General features: G+C 42.2%; 1 protein-coding gene across 1 annotated transcript in view; it reads right to left on the bottom strand.

The window, feature by feature from the left end:
• ACSS3 (acyl-CoA synthetase short chain family member 3) overlaps positions 1 to 12,591 on the bottom strand; it is an 89,243-nt gene extending 76,652 nt beyond the window's left edge. The window contains exons 1-2 of the mRNA XM_064450263.1: positions 12,104 to 12,591; positions 6,494 to 6,638 (exon numbers count right to left, since the gene is read on the bottom strand). Coding sequence (XP_064306333.1) covers positions 6,494 to 6,638; positions 12,104 to 12,438 — 480 coding nt within the window. The 5' untranslated portion in view covers positions 12,439 to 12,591. The remainder of the gene's footprint in view (positions 1 to 6,493; positions 6,639 to 12,103) is intronic.
• Positions 12,592 to 13,309: the final 718 nt, after the last annotated feature.

Below are 13,309 nucleotides of genomic sequence, written 5' to 3'. Positions count from 1 at the left end.
AGCCACCGAATACTATATCCATATTAGCAGTTCAGGTTTGGAGAAGTACTGCAGTTCTGAAGTAAATCACCTGGCTGTCCCCAGTAGTTACAAAAAGCAGATTTGGTCCAATCCAGAAATAATTCTTAGAAGATACTAAACCAGAAATTCCACTCCAAATGCTCAAAAGAGGAATTTCAAACCTTCCTGGATTGAACAATGACAGGGTCACACCAGTGTTGAGTCCTTCAATGCAAACTAAATGCAAAAAGATTCTTCAAATACTGAGAGCTCCTGAAACATCCTGAAGTGCATCTCATGGTGTAAAAAGAGCCATGTCACATATGCAATCCTCTAAACCAAAGGCTACAAGTTGCCTTATGCTCTTCAGCTTCTCCACTGTGTCATTTTTCCAAGACTATTAAAGGAAGTATTTGTTGCTGCTTTCCCGTGCCCCTTGATCAGCCTCTTCACTCTTCTATGGCTCTAATTACTGTTTCCTCCTTTTCCTACTGCTGCAAAAGCTTCTCCAGCAGATACATCACCCTATTGCTAATGTCAAGCCTGCTGCCCAGTGGTGCTGCGTTTATTTCAAGCAGATGAAGACCATGTTCTTGATGAGGTGGCAAAATCATGCTTCAGAGGTGGCACAGTGCATGTGCCCCTACCACAAAGATCTTGAACGGATCTTCAGGGGAAGGGAGAGCCTACTGCTCATACACAGAAATTCACAGACGTCCATGGACATCCAAGGGCATCCACGCCCATGGTCCCAAGATCAGCAGTCCTGGGACAAGTCTAGGAAAAAGCATGGCCTGCAACCCACAGAGGACCCTTGCAAGACAACACGCAGGAACATCCCCTTGGCTCACTCTCTGCAACGGCAGGCAACGGGAACTGTAAACCAGTGCTCCAGATGCCTGCCTGAGTAAGTGTGTGCACTCCTTTCCTATACACATGCTCTACTGAGCACAGGATTGTGTTTAGGAGGTTTCTGGTACAATCAGGGCACTGGTCACAAAGCCGTGGAAAGGCGGAGTAAGCCTCTGGATTGACTGTGAGAGCTGCTGTGCCTTGAGAGACGATTCCCCAGGGAAGCTGTGTGGAGCAAGAAGCTCCACCAGAGACCATCTGCCCCATCCCAGCTCTGCCTGTGTGCCAGGCACAGTCCTGGCAACTGCATAAGCTGTGGACATGGTATGCCTTGATAACACAGCCCTCCTAGGCTTCAGCACAAAATCCCAGCCGCACTGTCTCAAACACAGGATATAAAGGACCCACCTTTACATAAAAGGTCCTTTATATAAAGGACCAGGTAGTGGTGCTAGCACACTCTTCCACAAATAACAAGAAAACATATAAATCAAGATGATTTATATTTGTTTCTCATACTACCAGACAGCTGCTGGGATTGCAGTTAGTTGGAGTAATTTCTCCTTCCTTCTTTCAGATTCCAAGAAGTTCTTTGGATTGCGAGGAAGCTGGGGATTTTTGGGAAGGGCCATATTCCTTCCTGGTCTGGGAGATCAGCTATGGACTGTGTGTCTCCAAGAAAGGACTGCGATGAGATGGGGATTCTGTAATCAGCTTGGCATGGATTTAATGGTTGACCAGAAGAGATGCCACAGCATTTACTCCCCAGAAGAGACGGGACCCAGACAACTGTTTGTCCCAGAAGGAATTTCTGGTACTTGTGGAGGATAGCCCATAGTGTTCTGCACAACTTCTATAGCATCTATGTTTCCCTGAAAGGCCATTATTTGGACAACATCCACTCAGAGTGGGGAGAGAAATCAAGCAGCAGCGAGACAGATGAAGGGTGAGCCTGGCAATTCCTAAAGGAATCCACAAGTGAAGGAAGCAAAGATTTGTGGGGTAGCTGTGCTCAGACGGCTTTGAAGTGAGCTATGGGACATTCGATTCAAAGGATGAAACTAAACCTAGTCCAAAGTAAAACTCACAAACCACATATAGTGAAAATGTCAGGAGCCTCGGCAGTTAATTCAGCATGGCTTTGCTTGACTTATCTGCCCAAGCCGCACCAAATTATACATTATTGTAGCCATCACTGACATTGACATGCTGCAGTATAACTATCTACAGTCAGGGGAGATCAAGTTCCAGCTGCTTCTTCAGACTTTTACAGTGTAATTTGGAAGTCTTTTGTGTGGAATGTGAAGAACTAAGACGCTACTTTTGGAAATTCCTGATTAGTCTCATCCTTTAAAGAATACTAATACTAATATTTTTTAAGAGCTAACCCAGTGACATAGCAGTTAAATCTTTCTGGGACATGCACTGAAGAATGCCATTTGAGATTTAAATAAGATAAGGAAAACCAGCATTAAAGAAGACTAATACATAGTTTTATCCAGATAATGTTGCTTTACCAGACAAAGAGGATAAAAATTTGGATTGTCAGTCTCAGTAGGATTTTCTGTCTGAATTCTAGTTTTGATTCTAAAGCAACTGTTGAGAAAAAAATATCTCAAAATAAAAGTCACTATTTCTAGCTAAGAAGGAATTGGTCATTTTTCAAGGCAGAAGGCAAAGAAAGAAGATGGAGCAAAGAACGAAGAATGAGAAAGACTACTAGAAACGAAAGAATCCGGGTGATGCCTCAGTCATATACAGGAGATACGAGCAGAGCAAGACAGATACACTCAAAAATCCAAACCGACAATGGCTAATAAGCTATTTTGGAAGAAGATGCTTTTAGGATGGGTAATTATGGAAAAAACCTTCCTACAGAAGAAATTACATCCCAGCCCATTGTTGATAACCTGAATCCCTTCTTTCTCATCCATATTTTTGTAGCATTCAATGCTGTCAGAGGCTTGGGGGGTGTTGGTTTTACACCACATTACTGAACTCAGAAATTATTTATTACAGTACTGAATTCAACATGTTAACTGTGCATTGATACTGAAAAGAATCACCAAGAGAAATCATCCTGCTTTTGTGTACATGATCTGTCGAGCATCAACAACTGCAAATAATATGACTCTCAAATTCTGGAGATCTTTTTAGCAAGTGATGCATTCTAGAGAATACACCCAACGATGAAAACAGAAGGGTTTTTTCACCTACCTAACAACATTTGCCTTAACTTGAAAATGGCAGTATTTTCCAACACAATCAGAAAATGTGTTTTTAAATGAACAGAAGCTATTGCTTTATATCTCCCTAATACTACACAGATTCAGTAATATTTCTAATCGAATTTGTGTCTCCCTTATCTTTTTCTGCCATCTCACTACTAGAATTACAGAATCTTCCAGGGCATACCCAAAACTTTCACCTACATCCCCATTTCACTGGCTTCAGTCCAACATTGTAATCCTCATTTAAAGGCGTATAACAGGCATCAGTAAAGAAAAAGATCCAATCAGTACATTCTGGAAGACTGTTATATCTTATATTTGCCAAATTCCTCCTATGCATTTGGAAGATTTCATCTGTAACAATATATAATTAACAAACTTAAAATGCAACTATATGCACTACATGCAACTTCACTTTAACTAACTGTAATTCTCAAGACTTTCCAAGTGTGAAGACAGTAGAGTTGTACAGAATATCAACACAAACTGATCTTGCCACTATTTACATCAGTAAAGAATTGCTGAAATTGTCCTGCAATCCTTCTATTCCAGTTCTGTCAAAAAAAAAAAAAGTTTACCACAGGTTGGGCACTAAACACCCACAAGCTTCCAATATTTGTCTCAATTATTTCTATTTTAGTGGTACTTAACTTAAAAATTGTAGCATCGCTGTAGCTCTTGGATCTGAAGAGCAGTGCAACAAGTAAAAAGGATAGGAATCTGAAAACAACAAGCTTCCTGAGTACATAGGTCAAGATATCCCACCATCCTTAAGGAGCCTTATTATCTCCAGCCAAGCACCAATGTCAATTTTTTTCATCCTTACCACGAGCTTGATGCTGAAACAAATGATCCAACCTGCTACAAAACTCTGCATCTTCCCATCCTGTGACCCGCAGTTATCCTACATAGCTTCTGGTGAATCCATCTATAAACTCCATTTTTATTACCAAAAGCCAGAAAGAATTCCACTACTTCAAGCACTGATCTCTCGCAGAGACATTTTGAACAGGCAGCCTTTCTGAAAAGACATCCTCATTACACTATCAGCTTACTGGCCAGGCAGACTACTAAACATTCCTTGGGCATGAACAGTCCAAACAACAGTCTGCACACAGGTGCACACTGTCAGGCTATTCTGAATTGGGAAAGGAACTCAAGAAAGAAGGTAAAAGGCTTCTTTCCCCACCAGGAGGTTCATCAACTTTGGTCATATGTCTGATCTGCACTCACACTGATCTATAATGAAACATGCAGAGCCCTGAAAGACTCTTTCAAAACGACAGGGTATAGTACTTTTTGCTTACGCTGAGCAGACGGAGAATACAGTGACAAGCAGTGACTGAGGGCTGTCAGTCAAACGTCATCACCCACACTCCATAGAGGTTTGGTAGGCCTTTTCTCAAAGTGTCTCCTAGACCCTACAAGATCTATGACAGAAAATACACCAGCCCATCTCTTTCCCATTTTCAGCAAATCTCTTTATGTAGACCTTTGTTGCCAGGTGTCCAAAAGTTACCAGGTAAACCAAGTTAAATTTACTCCACAAAATGGACTAGACAGCTTCAACAGACAAGATGATTATCTCAAATGCTGCCTTTCACTTATATTCCCTTTTCATTAAGGAGAAAGGCAAACTGTAGAGAACTCAGGAACAGTATTTAGATAGGACTCGGCTACCAGCAAGATTACCATGAACTTCTGAATGAGTTCTGCTACATAACCCCAGAGAACTTAAACCAGTTCTTCCATTTGGTTTGGTAATGCTGCTGTAAGAGGAAAGGAGGAAAGGATGTGTATGTCAACTAGCAAAACTTTCTCATTCTGCACCAATCTGCCATATCCTAAAACATTTAATACCGTTATAGGAAATGCAGATACACAGATTAGGAGACTTAATACCAACATCAAGCTTAAAAAGCAAAAGAAAGACAGCTTTTCAAGTGCTTTTCAGAGGAAATTTCCTCAGAGAGAGTCCACTTAAGATAAATTACAGTAAAATGTTGTATTACTTCATTAAAATAAAACAAGTATGTATTTTTATGTTCGTATACATTGATTTCACATATACATATATATTTTGTCTATATATTATGTATATATTATATTTATATATGGCACATGACACAAAATTGTATCTATAAAATAAATATTATTTATATAACATATTACATATATTTAAAAAATTACCTATCAAAAAGAATAAATAAAATTAGGTAAGGACCTGGGCCCTTTTAAAGTCTCCTGGTTTCTTAAAACACTCAATCTAGCAGTTCTAGCCCCAGCACACTGTATAGTAACTTATAAGTTCTTTTTTGGACTTGGTAAATCAACAGAAAACTGGTGAGGAGTAAATGTTTTCTACCTTTTAAGGAAAATATAGACTGCAGTACAGTTTTATCATTTTTTGTAGCTGTATGTCTTCTCCTTTACTGCAGCAGTGGAGTAAAACCCTCACAAACTGAGCTACTGTATTGTGAACCTCATTTCACGTTTTAAACCACAGGTTCACATTACTCCAGACACTATGTGCATTTCTGAAGTTGAGTGTGTTCCATTCACAGTAATGCATCTTGTGCACTGAAATACATTAAAGAAGAATATGAGTCTGACTCCAACAATTCTTTGCACTCAGTATTAAGTCCAACTGCTACATATAACTGGAAGAAAAAAGCCAGCTAAACAGAGGAGCAGCATGAGGGCAAACCACCAGCTGACAGCTGTGAGAAAGGAGAATCTTGAACGGGGCAGACTGCAAACACCCACGGTGGCAACAACCTGCAGTCAGGCACTGAGCAAATCTGAATGGGCTGATGCAGAACTGGGTATTCACGATCCCAGCTAGGGGTAAGCTACCTCAGCCAACGGGGAACTTGAAATCCACAGGCTTTCCAGACAGAAAACTAGTGTTGGGACCACCAGCAAACCCCACTAAAGCCTACAGCTGGGCAGGTGATGCAGCTCTCTTTAGAGCTCCTCCCTGACAAATTTCATTTGTTTTTACACTCAGTTATGTGCAGCAATAGCCAAGGTACGCATCCTCATTTCTATTAGAACTGTATTTTTGTACATCAGAGCAATTATCAAGTGACTTGACTAATACTTCGCTTTACCTTTTAAATATGAAATAAGAACTGTTGGGGGAAAAATAAATCTAGCAAAAAAAAGTTCAAAATTTAACCAACCAGGAAAAAGAATTATTAAAACATATAAGAAAAAGAAGAATTAGAGGAAGATCAAAACCTCTGAGATGCAATATAATTGGGTACAGGTATTGAAGCTTATAAATCAATACTGAGGACCGCAAAAGGAATAAACTAGAAAGGTAGACCATTTCTGCCTCTCTAGTATCTATCTGCTGTGCTATATTTACTGCCCATTTTCAGTAGCTAGGTTATTCTCAAACATACCTGTTCAAGAAGTTCCTTATATGTTATTTTCTCTTTGGTATTTGTTACAGGACTGTCATAAATAATGGCAATTTGGTCCCCTCGTCCATTCTCAACGTGACGATCTACAGCATTGTAACAGATATTCAGCTCTCCACCTACAAACCTAAAAAAGAAGTTGGAAGTATGTAACAGCCAGCTTTCCAAACAAGACTTTTTTTTTTTTTTTGCATTTTTTAAAAAAATGTGAGCATTCAATTAAAGTATAGCTCATAAAACATTCAGTTCAGGAAGTAATTTTTTAATCTATAACCTTACAATTTACTTAAAAAGCTAAATCAGCCTATTAGTGAAAATAGAGGAAGTAAAGTCCTGTACCTTAATTGACTTAACTAAGAATCTGCTAAACTTGATCTTGATTTAATTTACTTTGTATCAATCATTCTGATTTTTATAGCTAAGGTTTCACAGAAAAAGCATACATTCACATAAAATAATCTGACATTAAGCAAGTGTGTTATTACACTACTTTGTGCTGGCATGCACACATATCTTTTTTAAGAAGAACAGGTTCAGGACTCAAAATATTCTTATTCATCTCTTGGCAATAACAGTTAAGCATACAAGCATCTGTATCTAAATGAAACTGACCCCAATAGTTAAAAAATCTTATAAATTTGTCTGATATTCATAACGCATTTGACATTACCATGTTTTACATCAGTGACTCAAAATCCCCTTTAAAGTGATGTGAGTCATAGCCTCTTCAACAGCCAGACATTTACAGAAAATTCTCATCTTCAAATTAAAGAAAAACACTTCACAAACTCAGGTTTCATTTTCACTGTCATTTTACACAGGAAATGAAAGTTCAAGTGCAGCATAATCCTCAAGTGAGAAAATATAGAAGGCACCAGGTACAAAGATGATTTTACTAACTGAAAGATGACACAGAATCTAAAAATTCAAGTTCACTTTAAATAATGCTATTTGTGTTTGGTTTTCTATCTGCACATATTCCTCTACAGCAAAAAGAGCAACACACAGGAAAAACACACTTGAGAGTTTCCAAAAAGTCCTATGGGGACACTCACTGTGATTGTTACAATGTAACTAGAAATAAAAACAGATGGCCTAAACTAACCCACTACTAGTGAAAAGAGTATTTCCTTCTTCACTTTTCCTGTCTAGTAAAGGACTGCTTTAAGTTCATATATTTGATATATTATTTATATATCTATACGCACAGATGCCATAGGATCATCTTGATTGTCAAAAAATGGTAATTATTAAACCAGAATCAGTTAGGATGCTTAGGATGCAGCAATCTCTTATTGTGACTCCTTTACAATGCCATTAATAGGGAGGAAGTGGGGACCAGTAAAGTAACAAAACCTCTCTGTACTACAAATCCCTTCCCATAAAAGAAGAACTGTATGAACAGTAAAGGGTTGGGAGTTGTTTCATGTAATATAGAGAAACTCTGTATTAATGTCATAAAAGTTGTGTAGGATTCAGGTCATCCATTGATTTTTACATCAAATCACTGTAGGTTGATATGAACAAGGGAACAAGGGAACGCACTACCTGGGCTATGATGCATAACCACTCTAAAAACGGTCAAAACATGAGCAAGTACCAGAGCCTGGATTCTTCTAAAGATACACAGCAACATCAACACTGCCACATAAATTTTTAACAATTGCTTTCAAACAAGTATGTGAAAAAGATATGACTGCAAGTTGAAACAAAACCCATGACTATCTGGACAGTGTGATGAGACCTTTGCTACCCGGTTCAGAAGGAGGGAGGCTCTTACGGATCAGAGAAGCAGAGGTGCACCTACCATGACCACAACTGCAAGGCTTTCACTTCTCTATTGTCACCCAGGGACATGCTCAAATGCTTCATTCCAGATGAAAAATAAAAGCTGTCTGGCTTTCAAAAGCTGCCCTGTGCTGCTGCAAATGTCCATGGATTCCCAAGGCAATGAATACCTGTGAGGAACTTCGATTTGCTTCAGTAAGCTTTAGCTGGAAAGAAACAGCAGCATGAAACCAGGACCCAGTCTTGGAATAAGGACCTCAATGAGATGCTCCTATTTAAAATGGAGTTCTAGAATGAAAAAGAAAATATTCCAGTAGACTGAAGAAAGATCAGAGGTGGATGTGCAGGATGTTTGTAAGAGCTGCCAGTAAATCTTGTCATAATAAGCAAGACTGTAAAATGCTAATCTCTTGCTAACCAGACAATCATCTCAATGCGGCTTACCAAATGAATCCAAGTCTGAAGAACCTTTCTTTAGGCTGTGTTACTAGTGCTGAGAAATTAGTAACATTCAACAAACAGAGTAGAGGAAAAGTAAAACAAATAAAAAGAGTCAACAGCAACAACTCCAATACATAAAAGAAACTGGATTCAGTTCACTAGCAGTATCTTGAAGAGCTCATCCACCGTTCACTGGTGCTATGGTGGAAAAAAATGACAGGGTTCTTCCTGTCAAAAATCACAGCAGAATTTAAAACTGGTTGTGATATCCAGCTTCCTTCACAGCAATATTTTAAACCAGGATTTTGGCAATATCTACCTATCCTTTTGATAAAAGTCTTTTTTCCCATACATCCATGAAAGCAGCAGCCTTTGATAAACAACATTATGCACAACTTAGATCTAACAAGGCATCTTCTTAATAATTTGATTGTGGTTACCTACATTAGGACCCCCTTCAGCCTCTTTAAACCTGCCTACAGCAGTCACCTAGGAGATACTGCCTCTGTGACTGGGGCTCAGCATATCCCGTCTCGCTCCATCCCTGAGGTCTCACAGAGTTTCTGTTGTTTCACAAACAGGAATCTCATGCCTATGCACTTACCTCTTTAATCATACTTTAAAATTACTACTCAATTAACCTTTTAGGGGTAGGAGTAGAAGAGGACATGAAAGCGCTGATCTTCTCATGCAGCACGTACCTTTCATGCTTGTATGGTATTTAGAGCGGACAAACTGGCATTTGCCTTATAGCTACAGTTTAAATACATTAACCACCTCCTTCAACTTCTTCAACTGAAGTAAATGAGACAAGAAAATACATTAAAAGTATCTGTTTCTGTAAGTCTCACCTTTGGCAACCAAGACCAAAGATACTGAAAATAAATGGATTTTTATTAATTGATTCATTTATTTATTAATTGACCTAATAAGTCTCCAAAACATGAGATAAATCCTAACTCAAGAAGCACATACATGAACTTCTTAATACTATTTTTAAGGTCTCCATAAACTGCTTCCTAGCTAAACCTCCGAACCAGAACTACATCTTTACCCTATTATATCAGCGAGCTATGCTCTTCTTGGAAGCCTGGCCTCTTCCTCAGTTCTATTCCATCCATTCTGTTTTCTCTTCAGCATGTACTCTGAAAAAGCCGCTTGTATCTTCTCTCTCTTACTTCAATCCTTTCCTCAGAGAACTTACCTATCATCCTGCCTAGCACACTGAATGCTGGTAACGCCCTGGGACTTCAGAGGCACTAGAGTACTACACTAGTACCACACACAGCCTGTCGTCACTTAAGGTAAACTTAAACCAAAAAATATATAAAACTGCATGTTGCACATTAAGACATTAAAGAGGATTACATTAATTTAAATTGCTTAATGTTTTATTACCCACAGCAGAGCAACAGATACCTGAGATCCAAACAATAATTATGGCCTGATGCTGAGTCTTTAGAGACTTCCATCTCTGCATAAACCCACAGAATCACAGACCGGCTGATGCTGGAAGGGACCTCTGGTGGGCACCTGGTCCAACCACCCTGATCAAGCAGATCCACCTGGAGCCAGTAGACCACGACTATGTCCGGATGGCTTTTGATATATCCAAGGATGGAAAGTCCACAACCAACTCTGTGCCAGTGCTCAGTCACCCTCTAAAAAAGTGTTTCCTGATATTCAGAGGGAACCTCCTGTATTTCAGTCTGTGTCCATTGCCTCTTGTCCTGTCACTGGGCACCACTGAAAAGAGCCTGGCTCTTCACACCCTCCCTTCAGCTCCTTGCCCACATTAGTGAGATAATTTCAATCTGTGGCAATCTGCATCCGCAAAGGGAGAAAGAAGCAAGTGAGACGTGAGGCCAGAAAAGCCTCTTGGAAGATAAAGTCTGACTTTAGCCCATGGAACTTTATCCCTGCCGTAAGACCAAATAACTTCCATCTGAGAAGTCATAATGCTTTACAAAGACCTAACCATGTTTCTTTCAGCAAGCAAGCTTATCATGCTCAATAAATCAAACCACATTTTTTGACAGAATCTGATAGCAAAACCATGCTCTCTAGCATGTGTTATGTTCTCATTCCTTAGTTCTTAAAAAGTAACTATCATATTGACTTCATCATTCAGTTCAAGAATGCCAAAGCCAGTGATCTTTATTGCCCTTTAATTACACAGGCAATCCTACTTGCCTTTCTGAACGGTGCCATGACCTAGAAATCAAGGTCAGTGGACCACAGATCTCCCTGTCCATCCATTTTAGGGCTTCTGACTGTTACACAGTCCCGCTGACTCTAAGATATTTATCCTGGCTGTGTGCTGCTTAACATCCAATTAAGACATACAAACAATTTTCACTACTAGAGATGCCAAGCAATAAAGTCAGACACTGATACGAAAGCAAGCTCTACTCTGCTCGTTCTGTTATCTCTTCATTTGGGCAGATTTGAGAGTGATTAATATTTTTAATTATATTTTGAGAATTATTAGTATTTTAAAATTAAAATCAAATGAGAACAATATAAAAATGGTAAAGAACTTCAAAGATGTACCAAAGATGACCCTCATCCTGCACTGGTTTTTTTATCCTGTATGAGCTTCTCCTTGAGAAAAGATCAAAGAGCATGATGTAAACTTGCTGAAAAAGAGGCGATGGTGGCCAAGACAAGATCTTAAGGGGTAAATTGCCTTTGAGAAAGTACTGAAAATCCCATCCAGTAATTTGTAAGAAGGATAGCAAATTCTGTCTTAGGGCAGTTTGCCATTCCCCACATAGATATATATATTATAATGCCAATGATTTTGCCAAACATTACCTTAACCACATCCTTTAAATTATGACCTATTTAGATAGTTTCTAAGATTAAACAACTCTGAAAGCTGCTGCTTCTGTGTTTCCACAAGCATGCCCCCCCCAGCACCTGATGCCTGCTTCCCTGCGCTCTCAGCAGCCGCTTCCCAAGCCAGGCCCAAAGCGGTCGGACAGACATCGCATCCACGCACGTGTCTGTCACACTTGTCACAGCGCACGCTAACTGCCCTCTCACCCCAACACACTCATCCACGCTGCTTTTAATCATTAAGCTTAACCAAGTGCAATCATTGAACTCCTCCAGGCTCTGCGGCCACCTCCTCCATCAGCGCCGGTGTGATGACCGCCCCAAATAGAGGATGGGGTGGTTTTGTGTTAGCCGCAGGACCCCCACCCCAGCACACCCCCAGCCCCCCCCCACAGGCAGCCCCCCCCTACAGCCACCCCCGACCACCCCCAGCTCCCGGCAGCCAGCCCTCCCCGCTACAGCCCGGCGAGGCCCGCTCGCCCCCTGCCCCCTCCGCACCGGGGGACTCCGGCCGGCACTCACCAGGACGCGCTCTCCGGCCGGCGCCTCTCCAGGGCCCGGGCCCAGGGCTTGTACCACTGGATCTGCTCGGCGGCTGCCCCCCACACCTTCTCCGGCTCCGCCACCGAGGACCTGAAGACTTCCTCGTACTCGCCCAGCGCCCGGGAGGAGGCGGCGCGGGCGGCGGGCAGCGGGCAGCCGGCGGCGGCCGAGCCCGGCAGCGGGCTCCCCGCCCCGGGGCTCCCCGCGCAGGGACGCCCCGGCCACCACCAGCCGCCGCCCCGGCCCGCCGCCGCCGCCGCCGCCGCCGCCCCGAAGAGTTTTGGCAGCGCCGCCAGCCTGCCCAGAAAACCCATCTTCCCGGCCTTCAGAGGAGAGGAGCCGCAGGGGCTCCGTCAAGGCTCGATAAAGCGCCCGGACGGCGCACGGCGGAGCGGCGGCGGCTGCCCGGGGCCAGCGGGGCACGGCGGGGCTGACCCCGCGGCGGGACGAACCGCCCCCGCCCCGCGCTGCCGCCGGACGCGCTCGGCAGCGGCCGGGAGAGCCGGGCGGGGTGCCCAAGCGGCGGGGAGCAAGGCGGGGAGGGCCGGGACCGGGGCCGGGGCAGCGCCGAGCCGAGCCGGGGCGGGCGGCGGCGGCGGCCGGAGCCGCGGGAGGGCCGCGGCGGGCGCCATGAAGGGGCGGCCGGCCCTGCCGGCGCTTGGCTGCGGCCGTCGGCGGAGGGAGGCTGGGGAGGGTGAAACCGAGAGTGTGAGGGTATTTTTGACTTCGTGATTCGCATGACCTGTAGCCAGAATACTCCTCAAGTATTCTGAAACACACTCGTGCTTTGAGGTAATAAAATGAGGCATACAGTTCGTACCGGGTAAAAGTTTATTCTGTTTCCAGAAGACCTCCAGCATCTCTAGTGGATGTCTTGTTTTGCACATTTTGTCATATATTTAGAAACCCCTCCTGAGTTTCGGTGGTAGTGTTACAGACTATTATAATGCACAAGTCAGCTAAGACGTACACCAACTTCAAAGACCTTTTTTTGTCCCTTTTGAAATTATTTTAGTGCTATAATAGGTCTATCCATTACAAGTGTGTTGGGAAATTCTTCCTGCAATCACATTATAAAAATGTCATAAGGCTAAGGGGAACTCTATAATATATTTTATATTCATGGTTAACTTAGGCATATGTTACCTGACTGTTGTTGAGTTAGTGTCACAGGAACATAACAAT

This window comes from Phalacrocorax carbo, chromosome 1 (genome assembly GCF_963921805.1).
Source record: "Phalacrocorax carbo chromosome 1, bPhaCar2.1, whole genome shotgun sequence".
Classification (NCBI taxonomy): domain Eukaryota; kingdom Metazoa; phylum Chordata; class Aves; order Suliformes; family Phalacrocoracidae; genus Phalacrocorax; species Phalacrocorax carbo.
This window is presented reverse-complemented; position numbering and strand designations above follow the sequence as displayed.